Genomic DNA, 22,310 nt, shown 5'->3' on the forward strand with positions numbered 1-22,310 from the left:
CATGTGCTGACACCGCAATCCATACACAGTGAGATATGGGGCCCTGATCTGGACATCCTGCAGATAGGGGAAACGTTTTAAAGTAGTGGATTACCCCTTTAAGTTCTTTTTTCTGTAAAATATTAAGCAGGTTAAGTCTTCATAGTGGGAAAGTACACTTGTTTTGGTTCATCAATGACATCAGGAAATACAGTAAAATCTATCTAGCAAACTTCATTAAAGTAACTGGGATACACTACATCAGTGTTCCTTTACCCGTGGCCCTCTAACATGCCCTGACATGATGGGAGTTGTAGTGGTAGTTTTGCTGGAGAGCCACAGGTTTTTGAACACAGCAATACAAAATGAATGAATGAATAAATAAATGTTACATTTTTTAATGTGCAGATAGATAGCCATGAAGTGAACCTGTACTTTTATATTCATTAATCATATTTTTGCATTTTTGCATGTCAGCCGCTCCTTAGACTGAATACAGGATGTCTGCACCTTCACAGGGTTTCTGTTCCCATTTAGTCCCTATTAATCCCCGTAATGGATGCACGTTAGGAAATAGTTTTATATGTATATATACATTTCACTTCATCACGAGTAAACGCACAGCTTATACAGTGGAAATGTAAAAGTTGCAAACTTTAGCAAATCTTACTTGTGAGACGAGTGCGCACTTGATAAAGACATATAATTTGTCTTATACACGATATTAGGTAATTGCATGTTATCACTTGGGGTCCTTATTGGTGGAAACTCCTGTGCGTGGCCCCTGTTGCTTTGTCACCGCCTCTAACCCCTCGTCTGATCAGAAGGTATTGCTTTGCTAAAGGCTTCTCAGGGGAATGCAAATTGAAAGCGGCCCATCTGTCAGCTTTTAGGTTTTTCAACCGTCCCTGCATCATCTCCACACTCCCTCCCTCCTTCTCCTGCCTCCCACTTCTCAATTGCTATGTTCTTGTCATTAACCTTTCCAGTTATGTGTTCCCAACAAAAGGAGGGATCTGGGGTTGTTGGCTTACGATCTGATCACCACTAGAGACTTGAATTAGATAATAAAAGGAGGAGTTCTATAGGGAACCAGCTTATTCACTGAAGTGCTAGATTTCAATGAGACTTGAGAAACAGGATAACAAATGGAATATCTGGGACCCTGCTGGTTACATTCACTAACATTATATAGGATTCTAATTTAGATGGGATCTAACAAAAACAAATCAGCACCGCTAAAGAAGTGATGTAACTCTATTCACTAAATATAAAAGTTTTATGATATAAGAATGGATACAAATGTGTCATTCTCTCATTTTTCTCCATTCCTGACATTTACCGTATTTTTCGCCATATAAGACGCACTTTTTCTTCCCTAAAACTGTGGGGGAAAAGTTGGTGCGTCTTATATGGCGAATACACACCTATCGCAGCGGTCTCTGCGGGCCGGGACCCGCGGCTAATACAGGACATCACTGATCGCGGTGATGCCCTGTATTAACCCTTCAGACGCGGCGATCAAAGCTGACCGCCGCGTTTGGAGGGAAAGTGACACTAGCCCGGCTGCTCAGTCGGGCTGTTCGGGACCTCTGCGGTGAAATCGCGGCGTCCCGAACAGCTTACAGGACCTTACCTGCCTCCTCGGTGTCTGCTCCGTTCCGGGATCCCCTGCTTAGCCGGCGCTCTCCTTCGACGTCATCACGTTGTCGTGCACGGCGTCCCGGTGTGCGTAGCGACGTGATGACGGCAACGGAGAGTGTGGATCCCGGGGAAGAAGACGTCCGGAGAGTCGGGGACATCACGGGGACGCGGCGACAGGGCGAAAAATACGGTATATATTTAACATATATGTTTCTATATTGGTTGTGGAAGATGCCTCTGGCAGATGCCCTCTATATTCCAAGAGATGATAAAAAAAATTAAAATTTAAGTCTTGCCCATGACTTTACAGATACCCTCTACAGAACATCTCATAGTCTTCCATTTACTATTTGTTTCGGATATACTTATTTTAGCTTGTAACTTTGACAATACCACTGACAGATGTCATTCACATGCTCCAATGTTCACAAAAAAGGATATACTGTTAACATATACATGTTTTACTGATTGGTGCAAGACATATTGATTTTTTATTTGAGGATACCAATCTGATCGCAGGGAGTCTGCAAACTCCAGCACGGGACCTGAGTCTCTGCTCTTTCTATCTATGTGGGCTACAGAGATAGCGAACACTGTACTTTGCTATCTCCAGCAGATCTAACAGAGAATGAATGGAGCCACAGTATTCATGGGAAAACAACCTCTCCATTATAACAGCAGACATGGGTCCCTATTCTAGAGTTTAAGGGGACCAGGGCATTTTATACATGTCCCTGGGGGTAGTGTAAAAATAAAGAAAAAAAGGTATACTCATCTACCCTGAGCCCCCACCGCTGCTGCATTAACACTCCAGGTCCCTGGTCCTCTCATCCATGTCCTGGTTCCTGATGGTGCATTGTTTATACCCAGATAACACCTTTAAGGATGGACACATCTGTACAAGGACAAGGAGGAACAAAAACATTCCAGCCATGAGGTTTCAATTTAAAGGATGTACCTTGAGAATCCACTCCAATACTCTGGAAATTGAGTTGCTTCTCTGTATGTTTAGCCTCAGTAAAATGTTACTAGGACTAGGAGAGGAAATCAGTCTCAATGTGTAGTGATGGTGATCAGGTGAGGCATATTAAAGTAGATCTGATAGAAGGATTTTAGGGTATAAAGTAAGGCCCTGAATGTGTACATACATATGATAAGTTATTTGACCCCTCCAGTGCTGAGTTTAAAAAGATATGCAAATGAGTTTTTGAAGCCAACTGGGCGTTCCCTTCAACTGCTAGAGCCCAGCAAAATTCAGCCTCTAGTGGCTGTCAATGGGGAAAGGGGGGGGGGGGGGGGGGAGGTGATCATAACAGAGATGGGAGTGGCTAACTGGAAAATGGGCAGAATCTTCATTGGTTCTAGCAGCCGCAGTAAACACCCAGTGGGCTTCAAAGCCTAATTTGCATATGTAATGTCCCAGTACCGGACATGATCCTGCACTACCCTTAGGCCCTGTTAGGTTGAGACCTTCAGTGACCTGGGGGCTCCCCTGCACGGTCTCCCCCTGTTGTTTTCAGAATGTTGTGTATATCACTTTAATGCCTAGACAGTATCTTGATGTATAGATAGTACAAAGGACCTGTGTAAGTCTGTCACATTTTATGTTATGATTTTATGTTATGATTTTATGTCACATGATTTGTTGTCACATGTTCTCCCAGAGGGCTTTAGTCCAGCCCCCCACTGTTATATAAAGGGGAAGCCATTATAATTCACTCTCTTTCTACTGAGCATAGCAACCACCAGAGATCTCAGTGCAAGTGATCAGCATCTGAAAGACCCCAAAAGCTACAGTCATTCCAGTAAGTCTTAAGTCTATGACTGCTGTCACTGAAACTAGCCAAGTCCTGCATATAATCAAGTCAAGTCCAATCTCGAATTAAGTTAATTACAAGTATATTGGTCCAGCAAGCTGCGAGGTCCTCTGGGTCCTGGCCACCTCTCTGGGAAATCTGGCCTTAGCTGTGAAGATAATTCGATCTGTCTTATACTCAGTAAAGCCTCTGTTTGACCATAACTGGTTCCGGAACCCTAAAACCACACTGGTGTCACAAACACTAGGGGTTAACAACATCTTGCCCCCGGGGTTAATACCATCTGATTTGACCACTCTCACCACTATACCCGTGGTCCCTCCATACACCCATGGGTCACCACAATCTTGGTGTCACTAACAGAATACGGGTGTGTGCCTTAACCACTCAGCCACCCAGTCAAATCAAGTCAGGCCGCCCATTAACAGTATACAGGTGTGTGCCATGTGCAAGTTGCCGCAAGTCCTTTCCCCCAAGTTTGAACTGTGTCTAAGTCCAAATCGCATGCTGTTGCGAAAAAGTGTGCATCAGCAAAGTGTACAGGACTGTGTCATTGAAATGTGTTTCTGCACTGGCGCTGAAGAAGTAGTGGGCGAGGTGAAAATTACAGTATTGTCGGTGGTGAAGAAATCTGCAAAAGTTGGATTTACAATGTGCAAGATTAGAACAGAAGTCATGTTGCGCACCAAAATGTCTGTTGTACCTGCAAGGGTTAAAGATGTGCTGGAAAAGCGTGGCAAAGGTTCCTGCCGAAGCCAGCATCCCGCCCCCCGGGCGTGGAGACAATGTCGTGGTTTCCAGCCCAAAATGGAACTTGAAAGGTCTGACCCTTGTTGCCAGGGGGGCAGATGAAGAGGATGCACTGCTGAGTCACTTCCTGTCCCAGGCCCCGCTGATGATGTCCTTCCGGCTGGCGGACATCTTGTCAGAGACCGATATAAAAGGTGAAGCGGAACCCGACCTCTTCAGTCTACAGGAAGTGCTGGCAGTGAGCAGCGCGATCCAAGTGCACCGGGAGTCCCAAGATGGAGCAAGAGGATCGGATGATTGCCGCGGCGGCGAAGATGTTCCACAAGTTATTGGAGCGTCTGCATCATCCCGACGGAGGAGTCTGATGTAAGTACCCTGGCTGTGGCCGATTTTACTACTCCCTATTCTTCCAGCCCTGAGCCAGTACCCCAGGCCCCAGAGCCCACAGTATGCCCTCAGTCACCACAGCCCTTAGCACGTCCACAGTCACCGCCGAGTCGAGTCTCATCAAGTATATGCGGGAGCACCTACTTCCCTTGCCCGGGAAGCCCTTACCCCCAGTTCCCCCGGCCCAATCCGAAAGGGCTAAGAGAAACATAGAGATTGCCGCCATCATGGAAGAACTGCAGGCCCAAAATTTACAGAGGTATGGGCCAAAGCCGTTGCCCTTTGAGGAAAGGCAACTATTGCAATGGGACACAAAACAATAAGAGGCCCTGTACATCCTCTGATTGCCTCGAGCGCCGATGTGCTACAGTAGTTAAATTTGACCGTGTCCGGGGATTCGGCCCCATCATGGACTGTCACCATGGAAGCATTCTCCTAGTCAATAGGAGAGCTGTACAGAGAGACTATCTCCCTCCAGAAAAAGCATTCTCTAAGGAGCGGGGAGATTGTTGATTACACTCCAGTAAAAAGCTTGCAAGGGGAATGGGCAGCTGCTGTCACCAGACGTGAACACCCTACTCAAATCCCGTTTACCTATTTCCTCTCTGAAGATTGGGATGCAGATCCCTTTGGTCTCCTCCCACCAAGTGTTAAAGGAGCAGTCATCCAGGAGGAGTATCCTGATTCCCCAGCGATAGATCTCAAGTACCAAAGTCACTCAAGTCAACGTTCCAGTACAGATGTGCCCAGGCCTACTCATTTGAGCGAGGAGGTTTGGCCTTACCACCGGGCACCAACTCATGTACCCAGGCCTACTCCAGCTGTAAAGGAGGTTTGGTCTAACCAGCGGGTACCCACAAAAGTGCCTGGGCCTACTCAGTGGTGGAGGTTTGGCCTAGAAAGCAGGCACCAACTAGTAATCCCTATGTGGCACAAGCCACTGCAGTGCAGGTGATGGTTACTGTCAGCCCCACCATCACCAATTCCAGCCTGTCCCATGTATCCTGGGATACCCATGTTGACCCCATGCAAGGGGCCCAGTCTCGCGAGAGGGAAAGAAAGAAGGTTGTTTAACCTGTGTATAGTAAAATACCAGACTTGGTCGCAAGACTGACTGTGGTGCAGTAGCACCCTTTGTTGTTTCAGGTTCCGCAACGGTTCAAGAGTTGTGCCTTACAAGACTTTGTCAAGAATAGTTGTTGTGTTTGCAACCAACCCTAGTAAGTCATGTGCCCGGCTTCAGCTGAGAGATTCCTTGAGGTAGGAGATTCTATTAAGCTGCATACCAGTCTTCTCAGGATGGGGACCCTGAGTTGACTGAACCATGGACTCCTTATGTACATGGACTATTGAGCAGTACATGAACTCTTGTGTTAATATCTAAAGTAATATATTTTGGTTCAGTAAAAATGGTTATGGACGTACACTGAGTTGTTGTGGTCCTAATGTGTTGGTCCTATATTGTGTTATCAATGTCAAATTAAATTTATAAAGTTATTGTACACTAAAACTCAATGTGTACAGTTGTTTCTGATGCCTGGTTATCTCCTTACAGGGGTTTGTCCTGATACGGTTGGGAGGAGCACATGTCACCCCTTTACCAGCATCTTGTACATGTATAAAATAGTATGCATAGTACACTAAAGTACACATAGTTGTGTACACAATAAATGTACACATAGTCATGTACACATAAGTAATGTATACCTCAGTCACATACAGTAGTACCTCTACCTAAATCGCTATGAATCTAAGGCTTCCCTTGGGGTCTCACTGAAATGTACATGAGCTCCGAGCTGGTGTTGGTTTCTGCTACAATTTACACCTGTTTGTAGGTGTAAATTGAAGTAAATTTGGCACATGTGGGAGGCCACACTCCTTAGCGTAATGCCACAACTAATTTATAGAAAGCTCCACCCACTTGGCAAGCTTGGGCAAAGTGGCACAGGGGTGATACATTTAAACCCCTGAACCTTTTGTCAGTCGTTGCATCGCTCACAATTTGTTCAACCCTCAATAATTGACTGTAAAGGAAAGAGGTGACTTTGGTGGCAACAATCGCTTCTAAAAAAAAGTATTATTATAATTTCTCCAAAAAGATGACATAAACAGTGGGATGCTCTACATGTAGATTTAGACGAACAGATTTAAGTCCAGTCAGATCAATAATATCACTCATGAATGAGATAGCCAAGGTGGTGCTCTGCTCTCTGATAGATACAAAGAGACAAATTCATACTTGCTCTAGCAAAAACATTTTGTACATGTTAAAGTGCCCATGTGACCACTGACCAGGCTTATGTAGGTGAGACAGCAAGAAGCATAAGAACTAGACTTACAAAGCATAAGTCAGATCAGAAAATTGTTACCGTCTGTACAGGGACAAGAGTCTCTCTTTGGTGAAATCACCATTGCTAGACACTTTAGAGAGAAAGAATATGCAGATAGTGAACTTAAATGGTTAATCCCAAAGGAATTATTTATGGAAGCTAATGAGAATCTCAACAAATGTCTTTTACAGAAAGAATGCTATTGGATAACAGCTTTAGACACTGTTGTACCAATGGGACTAAACAGAATATGCAGTTTCATGTCTTTCTTGTAAACTATAAGATATTCTTTGTATGAAGAAAGAAAAGCAAAAAAGTGCTCCCTTGTGTGAAAAGCTTCTGGGCAAGAAAGCTAATAACAGGTGAGCCAAGGACCAACTCACCTGAATGGGTTGTGAAAATACCGGGCGGCTGCTTCTTCCTCCACATGAACCAAGCGTGCACAATAGACTCCTTACAACACAACCTCCAGGAGGATTACAGGGCGCTGCCAGCAAGAGCAATCCAGTATAGTATGGTATAAAATGTTTATTAAAATCGTACCATTTTAAAGGGGTACTCCGGCGCTAAGACATCTTATCCCCTATCCAAAGGATAGTGGATAAGATGCCTGATCGCGGGGGTCCTGACTCTGGGGACCCCCGTGATCTTGCACGTAGCGAGCGGCGGGACCCCCGCGATCAGGCATCTTGTCTCCTATCCTTTGGATAGGGGATGAGATGTCTTAGCACCGGAGTACCCCTTTAAACCTCACTCTGCTTTCAAATGTCACACACGATTAAAGGGGTACTCCGCCCCTAGACATCTTATCCCCTATCCAAAGGATAGTGGATAAGATGTCAGATCGCCTGGGTCCCGCTGCTGGGGACCCCGGGGATCGCTGCTGCAGCACCCCGCTATCATTACTGCGCGGAGCGAGATCGCGCTGCATGTAATGACGGGCAATACAGGGGCCGAAGCATCGTTACATCACAGCTCCACCCCTCGTGATGTCACGTCCGGCCCCCGTCAATACAAGTCTATGGGAGGGGGCGTGGCAGTCGTCCCGCCCCCTGCCATAGACTTGCATTAAGGGGACGGGCCGTGATGTCATGAGGGGCGGAGCCATGACGTCACGCTGCTCCGGCCCCTGTATCGCCCGTCATTACACACAGAGCGAACTTGCTCTGTGCAGTAATGATGGCGGGGTGCCGCAGTAGGGACCGCGGCGATCTAACATCTTATCCCCTATCCTTTAGATAGGGGATAAGATGCCAGGGGCGGAGTACCCCTTTAAGGGGGTACTGTCCCCTGCGTATACATTGTCAGGTCTGGGGTTGGGATGTCCTGGGTTGGGCAGGGTTCTGATCTATGTGAAGATCTCATCTCTGCATATCATGTTCTTTGTCTTTTGAAGGATTCTACTTTGTAAAGTATGAAAAACAGGTCATGAAATAAAAGAACTATATGAACCACTGAATCAATAAGTCATGAGTTAGGCTGGGTCCACACTACGTTTTGTCCCATACGGGAGCGCATACGGCAGGAGGGAGCTAAAACCTCGCGCTCCCGTATGTGACCGTATGCGCTCCCGTATGTCATTCACTTCAATGAGCCGACCGGAGTGAAACGTTCGGTCCGGTCGGCTCATTTTTGCGCCGTATGCGCTTTTACTACCGGACCTAAAACCGTGGTCAACCACGGTTTTAGGTCCGGTTGTAAAAGCGCATACGGCTCAAAAATGAGCCGACCGGACCGAACGTTTCACTCCGGTCGGCTCATTGAAGTGAATGACATACGGGAGCGCATACGGTCACATACGGGAGCGCGAGGTTTTAGCTCCCTCCTGCCGTGTGCGCTCCCGTATGGGACAAAACGTAGTGTGGACCCAGCCTAACACCTGCAAGAGTATGCTATTATTGTTTTGGGTAGTTGTGGTAGATAGCCCTGTCTATAGGCCCTCTTATTAAGATCATTAAGAACTTTAAAAAAAAAAAAAAAAAAACTGGTGCCAGAAAGTTATACAGATATGTAAATTACTTCTATTTAAAAATCTTAACCCTTCCAGTACTTATCAGCTGCTGTATGCTCCACAGGAAGTTGTATTTCTATCTCAAGTTCTTTTCATTCCGACCACAGTGCTCTCTGCTGACACCTCTGTCTATGTCAGGAACTGTCCAGAGCAGGAGAGGTTTGATAGGGATTTTCTTGTACTCTGGTGAGTTCCTGACATGGACAGAGGTGTCAGCAGAGAGCACTGTGGTCAGACAGAAAAGAACAACTCAACTTCCTCTATAGTATACGGCAGCTGATAAGTACTAGAAGGATTAGGATTTTTAAATAGAAGTTATTTACAAATCTGTTGTAACTTTCTGGCACCAGTTGATTTAAAAAAAATGTGTTTTCCACATTTTGAGTACCGATTTAAGGGTGTTAAGAGATAAGTGGAAAGCCTTGATTTACCTTTATAGCACAGTTTGGATCCCCTTCAGCACAGCATGGGTTTTCCAGAGGAGGCACACAGGAACAGCATGTGGGCACTCAGGCTTTCTCCACTTACCACTTACTAAGCCCTGTCCTCACTCCATGTGTTCCATCTTGGTCTTTCTGTGATAGTAATGGAATTCCGCTAACAAGAGGCAGCAAACAGCAGATTGTAAATAAGTAACAAAGCTTGGGGTAACTTTGAAGGCAAAATTAGTTTCAGATCTTCTACTTTGTTTTAGATCTCCTTCTGAAAGTGAAATCATGGAAGCTAACCTGTCTAAGAATACTGGATCTTTCAGTTCTTTTAATGATTGTCTTGTTTTTTTGGGGGGACGTCCTGGATGCATCTTTAAGAAGTTCCATCACCCCAGAGATGGCTTTGTAACAGTTTGGTGAAATAGAAATATGTGAAGAATGAAAATTCTATGCAGGAAATGTTTAATAGGCAGGGGCGGACTGACCGGCCGGTCCGTTCAGATGTGGTCCGTGGGCCCGTCCTGATAAAGGCCACGCTGCCGCTGCAGCTTCTGGGGATCCAGGACACTCGTCCCAAATCCGAAAGCCTCTTCTCTGTGTGAAACGCATTTGTAACTTACGCTAAGCGGAGACATGACCTACGGTAATGTCACTCATCGGTGCCTGCACTGTGGAGGATGGAAGACATGGTCCCCTGCTGTGCCCCAGAGGAGATCGCTGCGTGGGACATAATCAAGTGAGAATTTTTTTTTCATCCTGTGGAGGGAAAGAGGGGGGGGGGGTGTTGGTGCTGGTAGTAGAGGCAGCGGTTGATCCAGGGGGGTAGGGGGATTAGGGGGTAGGGAGGGCACATGGATGCCTACCTAATGTCTGCTGCCTACCTAATGTGGGGTATCTCTGCTGCCTATACCTAATGTAGGGGAACTGCTGCCTATACCTTATACGGGGAAACTGGTGCCTATACATAATGTGGGGTACTTCTGCCTACACCTAATGTAGGGGAACTACTGCCTATACCTAATTTGGGGGAACTCTGCTGCCTATACCTAATGTGGGGGGACTCTGCTATCTATACCCAATGTGGGGGAACTCTGCTGCCCATACCTGTGGGGGCACTCTCATGCTTATACCTAATGTGGGGGAATATATCTACTATATTCCTGCCTAGCTAACACGGGGACAAACTACTAAACTGATAGGGGAGCCAACTACTACCTACTGTGGTAAAGTGTACGGGAAAGTGGTGAATGGGGTGTATATTTCACCTGGTTTTATCAGCCAGACACGATAAAGGAAATCCAGAAGGATATATGCTGCTTTAGCAGAGCATAGTCTGCTACGGCTCTCTTGTTAAGTTTCATGGGCTGGATTTCCTGGACTGGAGGACAGGTTGGATGTTGTAGTGCTCCAGTCCACTATGGGTTTCCCTATTTCAAGGTGTTCTCAGGTGAGGTTGGGTGGCTGCTGATTTGCTGGAGAGACAGAGGAGAAAACAGCCACAAACAGGACTGCAGCTAAAACCTACCAGGTCTGAACCTGTATGGACACTTTTGTGAGTTTGCTTGGTGCCAGACGTTAGGCCCACAGTAGAATAGTGAGGTATCCTGATGTTTAGTTAGAGCCGGACAGGCTTAGGTTTTGTTGTATTGTTTGCACTGTGCTGTGTGCTGAAAATTACTTTAAAAAAATCCTTTTGGAATATTGTCATTGCCGACCCCCACCGTGTGAGCTGTTCCCTACTACATAGAAGGTTTTAAAATAGGGGACAGCTATCTGGGGGATTTACCTACAGGGGTAATGACTACTAGTGTTGCTCGCGAATATTCGCAATTACAAATATTCGTTTTTTTTATCACAGTACACATCACAGTGATCACCCCTCTCTGCTTCCAGCTTGTGTGGTGTAAAGAAGGCTCTACTACTACTGTGTGAGACTGGCGTGCGAATTTTCACATATGTGAATTCTCGCTTATGCTAATTTTCCCATATGCAAATTTTCGTATATGCGAATTTTAGCTTATGCTAATTTTTGTATATGCTAATTTGTGCATGTGCTAATTTTCGCATATGCAAATGTTCACATATGCAGAAAAAAAACGCGAATATTACGAATATGCGAATTTAGCGAATATATGACGAATATTGGTCCATATATTTGCAAAATATCGCAAATTCGCATATAGCCTATGCCGCTCAACATTTATTTAACTACGTTCATACCTGGCCTTCTTACGTGGCTGCCTAACTACCTATCTAGCCACCTACCTACATGCCTGACTACCAACCTTCCTACCTGGCTAATCACTTACCTACATAGCTGGCTTCCTGATCAATCTCCCTAGTTACCTGGCTACCTACCTACTTGCCCTTTTACTGTGCAGGACACCAAGGAGGGCATTATTACAGTTTGTGGGCCTATAGATGGGAAGATTTTGTAGAGGAGGGGAGGGCAATGGAAAAAGGCAGAGTCTAATATGTTTGTCCTGAAGATGGTAAGAGATCCACATGGTGGTCTGATCCGGACAGAGAAGAAAGGAAAGAGGACGCCACTGATCAGAATAGAGGTAATTTTGAGTAACTAGATGTAAGTGTAATCACTTATATACTATACAGATCCTGTGTACAGCTGGTATATACCGCTATATGGTCCTGTATATAATCACTTATATGGTATACAGATCTCTGTACAGCTGGTATCTCGCGCTGTATGGCACTGTATGTAAACACTTGTATATTGGTTTTATTCAGTACATTATGTTGGTATTATCTAGTTATTGTGTGGTGGTATATATTTACTTCTTATATACCGGTATTATTGGTCATGGAAAAATGTTACCTACGTTATAGTGTTTCTTAAATATTTAAATATATATATATATATATATATATATATATATATATATATATATATATATATATATGGTGGAATAGGGGTGGTGCAGAAGTGTGACCAGCGCAGCGGTGGAGCCTCACAGGGGGCCCTTGCTTTTTTTGGTCTTGGGGCCGAGTGTTGTCTGTCTGTTGTCTGTGTGGAAGATTTTACTAAATTGCATCATTAAGCAATTGCCATATCATAACACTCTCTATCTCCTACACCCCAGAAAAACATCCTCCACAAATGTTATGGGTTGCCGATATATTTGGTAATGAAGATCAGAGACCATTTCATTAGTGGGAACAAAAACGTCTGTTCCTAGATATTGCAAAAAGTAGCCATTATATGTCCATCGTATCAATGTACATATTACACAGTGCTTAGAACTTAGATTTGCAATTTCCGATAGGACTCTTGTGTAAGTAGCGATCTCTAGTGGTCATAATAGAGTATTACAATTATGTGTTCTATTTATTATGACCTAACATTGCCACAACCTTGAGACAAAACTCTCAATTCATTGACTGCTGCTTGTGCTGCCCCATTACATGAATCCTCAGTGTCTTTAAAATAACTTAACAGTACATTAGCTTTTTTTAAGCATGTGGTGATGGCAGCACAGTATAGCACTGTTATTTTGGCCACTTTATTAAAGTTAAACTTATTCTTTGCTCTTTATGTAAGGTGAATCTAGCTACAGATGAGTTACTATAACACAAACTGCTAAAGAGCAATACAGCTGACTGTAATAAAAGGGGAATAGAACACACAAATGCATCACAGTTTGAGATTGTGTATATATATATATATATATATATATATATATATATATATATATATGTATATAATCCCAAAATAAAGCAGCACTACTTATCCAGTCCAACCAAAAAATTGGTGCCAGCGTCCCAAAGGACTTGATCAGAGTCCATCCAAGATAAGAACCAGAACCAGATACAGGCGCAGCACTCCAACAAAATAAGTGATTTAATATCTCATGTCAGCATTACAACGTTTCAGTTCCTCCTGGAGCCTTTTTCAATCATGCTTGAAAAAGGCTCCAGGAGGAGCTGAAACGTTGTAATGCTGATATGAGATATTAAATCACTTATTTTGTAGGAGCCTTCAGTGTTGCACAAGGGTCATGAACACTGTTAAGCCTGTGAATATATATATATATATATATATATATATATATATTCACAGGCTTAACAGTGTTCATGACCCTTGTGCAACACTGAAGGCTCCTACAATGGGTGGGTGAGCATCAGAACTAAGCGACAGAGCTCTTCTAACTTCTAACATTTAATCTAAAAAAGGAAACAGAGTGTAACACAGGGAATGTGGTGCGGAAAATGGTGGATGCCACTCACCACAATTGGTTGTGTAACCACATACACAACTAAGTTAATCGCATGCAGAGCCAAATATAATCTAGTTTGCAGCTGTCCTGCACAGGTAATGTGCAAAAACAAGAAAGACTTCCCAAGGAATAGTAGGACTGGAGCGTAGTTGACTGGAACCACATCAGAAGCAGTAAAACTTTTTTAATTCCTCCGTAATGCAACGCGTTTTGCCGCATATGCACGGCTTCATCAGGCATTCACAGAACAGGATAAGCCACACCTCATTCTTCATGATCTTTACTTATAGATCAAGGCCTGAAATGGGGCCAAAACACGTCAGATACTGTCTTTGAGTGACATGTATGCTTCCAATTTAAATCAATAAATAAGTGAAGCTGTGGATTACCATGTTGGAACTTTTCCTTTGTGAATCACGTTAACATCTTACACATGTAACACTTTTTAGCGTGCATGAATGCTTTTAGGTGTGATCCATAAGCACTATTCAAATGGTGCAGGAGCAAATTTACACAAAAAGGCAGAAACTGTGTTTAATATTTTTATTAATGCTCATAAAAGTGTGGTTTCTTTTGTATTTAATCTTATATTTATTTTATGTTTAAACAAATTACAATAAAAAAACAGTTTCTAACGTTCTCCTTCCTTTATGCAAGTAGAATAACCCTCCTACAAAGAACCATATCCATAATATATACAAAAGTATATTCCAAAGATAAACATTGATTTCTTTTAAACAATCCATTACTGCAGATGGCAGCAGATTTTTACTATCATAGAACCAGCTAAATACTTTGTGTTACTCAGCTGAAAATATTTTATCCCCTATCCAAAGAATGGGAATAAGATGTCTAATCACGGGGGTCCTGCCACTGGGGAACCCCACGATCTCTGCTGCGTGCCCGATGACTGGCGAACGCGGCCACCACGCCCCCTCCATTCATGTTTATGGAAGGAGGTGTGACTGCTACGTACTAGCCGTCACACCCCCTCCCATAGACATGAATGCAGGGGGCCTGGTGTGACACCAGGAATGCGAAAACTTCAAGCTTCTGTGCTCCGGATGCCGCCACTGCTGGCCCGGAGATCGGGGGGGGGGGGGGGGGGGGATAGGGGATAGGATGTTTTCAGTGAAGTACCCCTTAAAGGGGTTCTATGATTTAAAGGGGTTCTATGATTTACTTGAATAAGAAAATTATAGCCAGCTAGGGGTGTGAAATAACAAAATAAAGCATACTTATGAGTCCAGTGCAGGCGCTCCATGCCGCCCTAATCCCTTTGGTTACTCCTTCTGATGATTTCTTTGCTGATGACATTCAGGAGACATTGCAGGAGAATGTCAGCAGAAGAGGTGGGAAAGTGCACCGTCAGGGGACGTAACCAGAGCATGTTCTATTTTGTTAAGTTATACCCTGAGCTGACTATAGTTTTTCATTTTTTTAATAAATATGAGTAGTCTTTAAAGGAGTAGTCCAGTGGTGAAAAACCTACCCCCCTATCCTAAGGATAGGGGATAGGTTTCAGATCGTGGAGGGTCCGAACGCTGGTGCCCCCCCCCCCCCCCGCGATCTCCTGTACGGCGCCTCGGCTCGCTAGGCAGATAGCGCGTGTTGACCACCGCACAAAGCTGTGGCCTACACATCCCCTCAATACAATTCTATGGCAGAGCCATAGAATGCAAAAGCAACGCTCCGGCTCTGCCATAGAATGCAGAAGGCAACGCTCCGGCTCTGCCATAGAATGCAGAAGGCAACGCTCCGGCTCTGCCATAGAATGCAGAAGGCAACGCTCCGGCTCTGCCATAGAATGCAGAAGGCAACGCTCCGGCTCTGCCATAGAATGCAGAAGGCAGCGCTCCGGCTCTGCCATATAGTAGTATTGAGGGGGCATGTCAGCCGCCGCTTCGTGCAGTGGTCAACACGCCCCCTTGCTGTGGGCTGTCAGGGCCCCGTACAGGAGATCGTGGGGGGCCCCAGCGGTCGGACCCCCCGCGATCTGAAACTCATCCCCTATCCTTAGGATAGGGGACACGTTTTTCACCACTGGATATCTCCTTTAATGTCCTTCTTGAGTATTCTCACAATTAGAGATGAGCGAACCTACAGTAAATTCGATTCGTCACAAACTTCTCGGCTCGGCAGTTGATGACTTATCCTGCATAAATTTGTTCAGCTTTCAGGTGCTCCGATGGGCTGGAAAAGGTGGATACAGTCCTAGGAAAGAGTCTCCTAGGACTGTATCCACCTTTTCCAGCCCACGGAAGCACCTGAAAGCTGAACTAATTTATACAGGATAAGTCATCAACTGCCAAGCCGAGAAGTTTGTGATAAATCAAATTTACTGTAAGTTCGCTCAACTCTACTCACAATGTTATTTACACAGGGATGTACTACCAGAAAATATTCCTTGGAGCATGGTATTATGGAGATTCTCTCCCCTAGAAGGAACATTTTAATAAAATGCCATTTAATGGAGTATGGAAACTTGGTAAACTTTGGTATGCATCAGAAGCATACAAGGGTATACATAGGGCTTCATATATATATATCTACGGTTGTCATAGGGAAGTGCTCATGCCGCTGTACAGAACACTGGTGAGATACTCTAGAGAGAGTTCAGAGAAGAGCTACTAAACTAGTACATGGATTACAGGATAAGGAGGAGAGTATATTTCAAAGAAAAACTACCACAAGAGGACATAGTTTTAAATTAGAGGGACAAAGATTTAAAAGTTACATCAGGAAGTATTACTTTACTGAGAGAGTAGTGGATGCATGGAATAGCCTTCCTGCAGAAGTGCTTGCTGCAAATACAGTGAAGGAGTGTAAACATGCATGGGATAAGCATAAGGCTATCCTTCATATAAGATAGGGCCATGGACTATTGATAGGATTCAGATTATTGGGCAGACTAGATGGGCCAAATGGTTCTTATCTGCCGACACATTCTATGTTTCTATGTCTTAATATGGCTCCATAGAATGTTAAGGTTTTATGTTTTCTGAGCTTCCCCGCTGAAATACATATGTACATGTGTATAAGCTCTGCAGGCTAAGGCTTAACCCTAAATCCCCCTCCCTCCCCAATTAGATCCTCCATTATAAAAACAGATTTATTTCATGCATCTGCTTTATAAAATTCCTTACAAAGACTTTAAAATTTACCATACACCTAACAATTTATAACTTCAAAAAACTATTATTCTATTTTCTAATCTTTCCAACTTTTATCTTAAAGAAACAGGTCTGATAAAACTGTTCCAATGACTTAGGCCTAGTGCTGAGGGTCTGGTACAGTTCTTCTCTTTTTGCCCTATCCCTGAGCCATGCATTCCATCCTATGGTTCTCCACTAGGGGTAAATCAATGTACAGGTTTTACAAAGAGTGTTCCTCAAGGTATGTAGATGTTTTTCTACATTGTTGTGTAATAAAAAAGATTGTTAACCATGAGAATACCATTTGTAAAATCTTGATCATAAGATTGGAGAATCTGTAAGATTGTCCTAAAATGTAGGATAGCATGTAGCAATGTGCTTCTTGTTCTTGCCATAGGAGGTCTTTGTCCATTCATAAGTTTGTATTGATATTTCATGCCCTCCCATGCTGACAGTGCATCTGCAGGTGAGATGAAGATAGGTTAGCAGTTTCATTTTTTATGCGTAATGGTATATTGTGTTATATATTATATTATAATATTTCAACTTTAAGACCTCATGCACACATACATAGAGTGTAATAAATATTTAATATATACAGAACTGTTCTGTGGTACATAAATGTTTACACATAGCTCTGTGCATAAAGCATAACATTATTTGTTAGATTACATGTGGGCACCTTAAAGAGATACTCCACCCCTAGACATCTTATTCCCTATCCAAAGGATAGGGGATAAGATGTTTGATCGCGGGGGTTCCGCTGCTGGTGACCCCCCCGTGATCTAAGCTGCGGCACCCCAGACATCAGGTGCACAGAGAGAACTTCGCCCCATGCCAGATGACTGGCGATGCGGGGCGGAGGCTCATGACTACACGGTAACGCCCTGCTCATGATGTCACGGCCATGCCCCCTCAATGCAAGTTTATGGGAGGGGGCATGATGGCCATCACGCCCCCTCCCATAGACTTGCATTGAGGGGGCATGGCCGTGACACCATAAGTGGGGCGTGACCATGATGTCACGAGCCTCCAGAGCAGCACCCGACACTCTAAGCGCCGGATAGGGGATAAAATGTCTAGGGGCGGAGTACCCCTTTAAAGGGAACCTGTCATCACTTTCATGCTGCCTAAACCAGCAGATCCACCAGCCTCTCATAGATCTATGCCTATACCCAATCAGGGAGATGTCGATCAATCAAGGCTGTTGGGGCAGGAAGATGTCGCTAGGGATCACCTCAATGACTCAGGGTTTAGACAGCATTCCTAATAACACGCCATGTGTCTCAGCTCTCATTAACAGAAAACTATAGCAAAATCTGGTTTGACATAAATTCTTTTTTGGGAGTGGTTTTGCACTGTATTTAAATAAACAGTACCACAAAATGGTTATATGGAAACGGACACGTTACTGCAGTTCAGGTGCTTTTATATTAATTTTGTTTATTTGCCTATAAGGTCAGTAGAGAAAAACTGCATCAAAATGTCACATCTACACCACACTACAAATAATAGAACAGATCTAAAACCACATACAGCCTAAGGTCTCATGCACACTGGATGTAACGCGTTTCGGCCAGGTGCTGGCCTTACTCATACCAATTAACTCAATAAGCCTCTGTAGACTTTTTCTTGCAGCAAAGGTTCTAGGGGAGAATAGCTTGGTAATACAGTATCTGAATGAGTGTGTCACCATTTGAAGAGTTGCCATGTGCTTGAGGTCTTATTGCTGGAATTTAGAACATGTAACACATGACTTACTTTTTACCAGGACGACTGATGAAGCACAGGGTGTAAAGGGCAAAATCAAACTCAGGACTGGAGCCAATCAACTGGGTGCCAACTTCTTTATGGAAACCGTCCCAATGAAACTGTTTCCCCAACACATCAGGGTAGCTTGTCCACTGTCAAGATTACAAAAAATTCCATTTTACATTGTGACAATTGTGGTGGCCCAATACGGGAGTTGTTTCCGGCAGCCTTCCTGCAGTGTTCCCTGGGCCCCCTTACACCCGTCCCCTCATGTACATATGTTTTGCCCTTTATTATGCTGTAAAGTGTGTAAAGAAGTGTTATAACTTTAAGAAATGTTCCCATGTGATCTTCAGTTGTCATTTGAGTTATCATGTGATTGTTACCCAGGAGGTATCAGTGACAAGGTGACCTAAGGGTGACCAATGGGACCCCACCAGAGTCTCCCCTATAAAAGCCCTTGGAGGAGTCTCTTCTCTCTCTTAGAGCTCTGCTCTTTCTGCTAAGCTGAGGTCCAATGCAGTCGAGTCTAGAAGTGTGTCTGGAGTCATAGGAGGCATCAAGTCAAGTCTGCAGCCGCAAGCTACAAGCAAACCACAGTCACAGCATTGTCAGTCACAAGTTAGTCAAGTCATCTGTTGTCAGTCAGCGTGGCCTGCACTAAATTGCCTCATTCTACTGCAAGTCCCAGCAAGCCCTCTTAACCCCTTGAGGACCAGGCCATTTTATACCTTAAGGACCGGAGCGTTTTTTGCAATTCTGACCACTGTCACTTTAAGCATTAATAACTCTGGAATGCTTTTAGTTATCATTCTGATTTCGAGATTCTTTTTTCGTGACATATTCTACTTTAACTTAGTGGTAAAATTTTATGGTAACTTGCATCCTTTCTTGGTGAAAAATCCCAAAATTTTATGAAAAAAATGAAAATTTTGCATTTTTCTAACTTTGAAGCTCTCTGCTTGTAAGGAAAATGGATATTCAAAATATATTTTTTTTGGGTTCACATAAAAAATATGTCTACTTTATGTTTTCATCATAAAATTTATGAGTTTTTACTTTTGGAAGACACCATAGGGCTTCAAAGTTCAGCAGCAATTTTGAAATTTTTCACAAAATTTTCAAACTCACTATTTTTCAGGGACCAGTTCAGTTTTGAAGTGGATTTGAAGGGTCTTCATATTAGAAATACCCCATAAAAGACCCCATTATAAAAACTACACCCCCTAAAGTATTCAAAAAAACATTCAGTAAGTGTATTAACCCTTTAGGTGTTTCACAGGAATAGCAGCAAAGTGAAGGAGAAAATTCACAATCTTCATTTTTTACACTCGCATGTTCTCGTAGACCCAATTTTTGAATTTTTGCAAGGGGTAAAAAGGAGAAAATTTTTACTTGTATTTGAAACCCAATTTCTTTCAAGTAAGCACATACCTCATATGTCTATGTTAATTGTTCGGCGGGCGCAGTAGAGGGCTCAGAAGGGAAGGAGCGACAAATGGTTTTTGGGGGGCATGCCGCATTTAGGAAGCCCCTATGGTGCCAGGACAGCAAAAAAAAAACACATGGCATACCATTTTGGAAACTAGACCCCTCAGGGAACGTAACAAGGGGTAAAGTGAACCTTAATACCCTACAGGTGATTCACGACTTTTGCATATGTAAAAAAAAAAAAATTTTTTTACTTAAAATGCTTGTTTTCACAAAATGTTTACATTTTTAAAAAGGGTAATAGCGGAAAATACCCCCCAAAATTTGAAGCCCAATTTCTCCCGATTCAGAAAACACCCCATATGGGGGTGAAAAGTGCTCTGCTGGCGCACTACAGGTCTCAGAAGAGAAGGAGTCACATTTGGCTTTTTGAAAGCGAATTTTGCTCTGGGGGCATGCCGCATTTAGGAAGCCCCTATGGTGCCAGAACAGCAAAAAAAAAAACACATGGCATAACATTTTGGAAACTAGACCCTTCGGGGAACGTAACAAGGGGTAATTTGAACCTTAATACCCTACAGGTGTTTCACGACTTTTGCATATGTAAAAAAATATATAATTTTTTTACCTAAAATGCTTGTTTTCCCAAAAATTTTAAATTTTTTAAAAGGGTAATAGCAGAAAATACCCCCCAAAATTTGTTAGGCAATTTCTCCCGAGTACGGCGATACCCCATATGTGACCCTAAACTGTTGCCTTGAAATACGACAGGGCTCCAAAGTGAGAGCGCCATGCGCATTTGAGGCCTAAATTAGGGACTTGCATAGGGGTGGACATAGGGGTATTCTACGCCAGTGATTCCCAAACAGGGTGCCTCCAGCTGTTGTAAAACTCCCAGCATGCCTGGACAGTCAATGGCTATCTGGCAATACTGGGAGTAGTTGTTTTGCAACAGCTGGAGGCTCCGTTTTGGAAACAGTGGCGTACCAGACGTTTTTCATTTTTATTGGGGAGGGGGGTTGTATAGGGGTATGAGTATATGTAGTGTTTTTTACTTTCTATTTTGTGTTAGTGTAGTGTTTTTAGGGTACAGTCACACGGGCGGGGGTTCACAGTAGTTTCTCGCTGGCAGTTTGAGCTGCAGCAGAAATTTTGCCGCACCTCAAACTTGCAGCCGGATACTTACTGTAATCCTCCGCCCATGTGAGTGTACCCTGTACATTCACATTGGGGGGGGGGGGGACATCCAGCTGTTGCAAAACTACAACTCCCAGCATGTACGGTCTATCAGTGCATGCTGGGAGTTGTAGTTTTGCAACAGCTGGAGGCACACTGGTTGTGAAACACCGAGTTTGGTAACAAACTCAGTGTTTTGCAACCATTGTGCCTTCAGCTGTTTCAAAAGCTACAACCCCCAGCATGTACGGACAGCAGAAGGGCATGCTGGGTGTTGTAGTTATGCAACAGCTGGAGGCATACTACTTTGGCTGGGGATGCTGGAGATTGTAGTTATGCAACAGCTGGAGACACACTGGTTTGCTACTTAACTCAGTGTGCCTTCAGCTGTTGCAAAACTACAACTCCCAGCATGCCCTTCCGCTGTCCGTACATGCTGGGGGTTGTAGCTTTTGCAACAGCTGAAGGCACAATGGTTGCAAAACACTGAGTTTGTTACCAAACTCGGTGTTTCACAACCAGTGTGCCTCCAGCTGTTGCAAAACTACAACTCCCAGCATGCACTGATAGACCGTACATGCTGGGAGTTGTAGTTTTGCAACAGCTGGATGTCCCCCCCCCGCAATGTGAATGTACAGGGTACACTCACATGGGCGGAGGATTACAGTAAGTATCCGGCTGCAAGTTTGAGGTGCGGCAGCCAACGGGCATGCTGGGAGTTGTAGTTATGCAACCACCAGATGCACCACTACAACTCCCAGCATGCACTTTAGCTGATTGTGCAAGCTGGGAGTTGTAGTTACACAACAGCTGAAGGTACACTTTTCCATAGAAAGAATGTGCCTCCAGCTGTTGCAAAACTACAAGTCCCAGCATGCCCATAAGGGAATGCTGGGAGTTGTGGTGGTCTGCCTCCTGCTGTTGCATAACTACAGCTCCCAGCATGCCCTTTTTGCATGCTGGAAGCTGTTGCTAAGCAACAGCAGGAGGCTGTCACTCACCTCCAACGTTCCCCGCTGCACCAGGTCAGTCCCTCGTCGTCGCCGCCGCCGTCGCTGCTCCTGGGGCCCCGATCCCAACAGGGGCGCCGGGGATCGGGGTCCCCAGCACCCGGGGTGCACGTCCCGCACCCGCTCACGTCCTCCGGAAGAGGGGCGGAGCGGGTTGCGGGAGTGACACCCGCAGTCAGAGACGGCCCCGAACAGCCAGTAA

General features: G+C 44.3%; 2 protein-coding genes across 6 annotated transcripts in view; both read right to left on the minus strand.

Moving 5' to 3' along the window:
- NEUROD4 (neuronal differentiation 4) overlaps positions 1-18,555 on the minus strand; it is a 31,727-nt gene extending 13,172 nt beyond the window's left edge. Inside the window, exons 1-2 of one of the 2 annotated variants that reach the window (XM_056562765.1) lie at positions 9,350-9,416; positions 2,403-2,518 (exon numbers count right to left, since the gene is read on the minus strand). In XM_056562765.1, coding sequence (XP_056418740.1) covers positions 2,403-2,426 — 24 coding nt within the window. In that variant the 5' untranslated portion in view covers positions 2,427-2,518; positions 9,350-9,416. Of the gene's footprint in view, positions 1-2,402; positions 2,519-9,349; positions 9,417-18,500 lie in introns of those variants that run through there. The other variant, XM_056562767.1, reaches the window with a different exon arrangement.
- Positions 16,683-22,310, minus strand: part of ENDOU (endonuclease, poly(U) specific) — a 72,330-nt gene continuing 66,702 nt past the window's right edge. For all 4 annotated transcript variants that reach the window (XM_056562764.1, XM_056562763.1, XM_056562760.1 and 1 more), the window contains exons 10-11: positions 18,501-18,643; positions 16,683-17,199 (exon numbers count right to left, since the gene is read on the minus strand). In XM_056562764.1, coding sequence (XP_056418739.1) covers positions 17,088-17,199; positions 18,501-18,643 — 255 coding nt within the window. In that variant the 3' untranslated portion in view covers positions 16,683-17,087. The remainder of the gene's footprint in view (positions 17,200-18,500; positions 18,644-22,310) is intronic.

The sequence above is a fragment of the Hyla sarda genome, chromosome 2 (assembly GCF_029499605.1).
Source record: "Hyla sarda isolate aHylSar1 chromosome 2, aHylSar1.hap1, whole genome shotgun sequence".
Classification (NCBI taxonomy): domain Eukaryota; kingdom Metazoa; phylum Chordata; class Amphibia; order Anura; family Hylidae; genus Hyla; species Hyla sarda.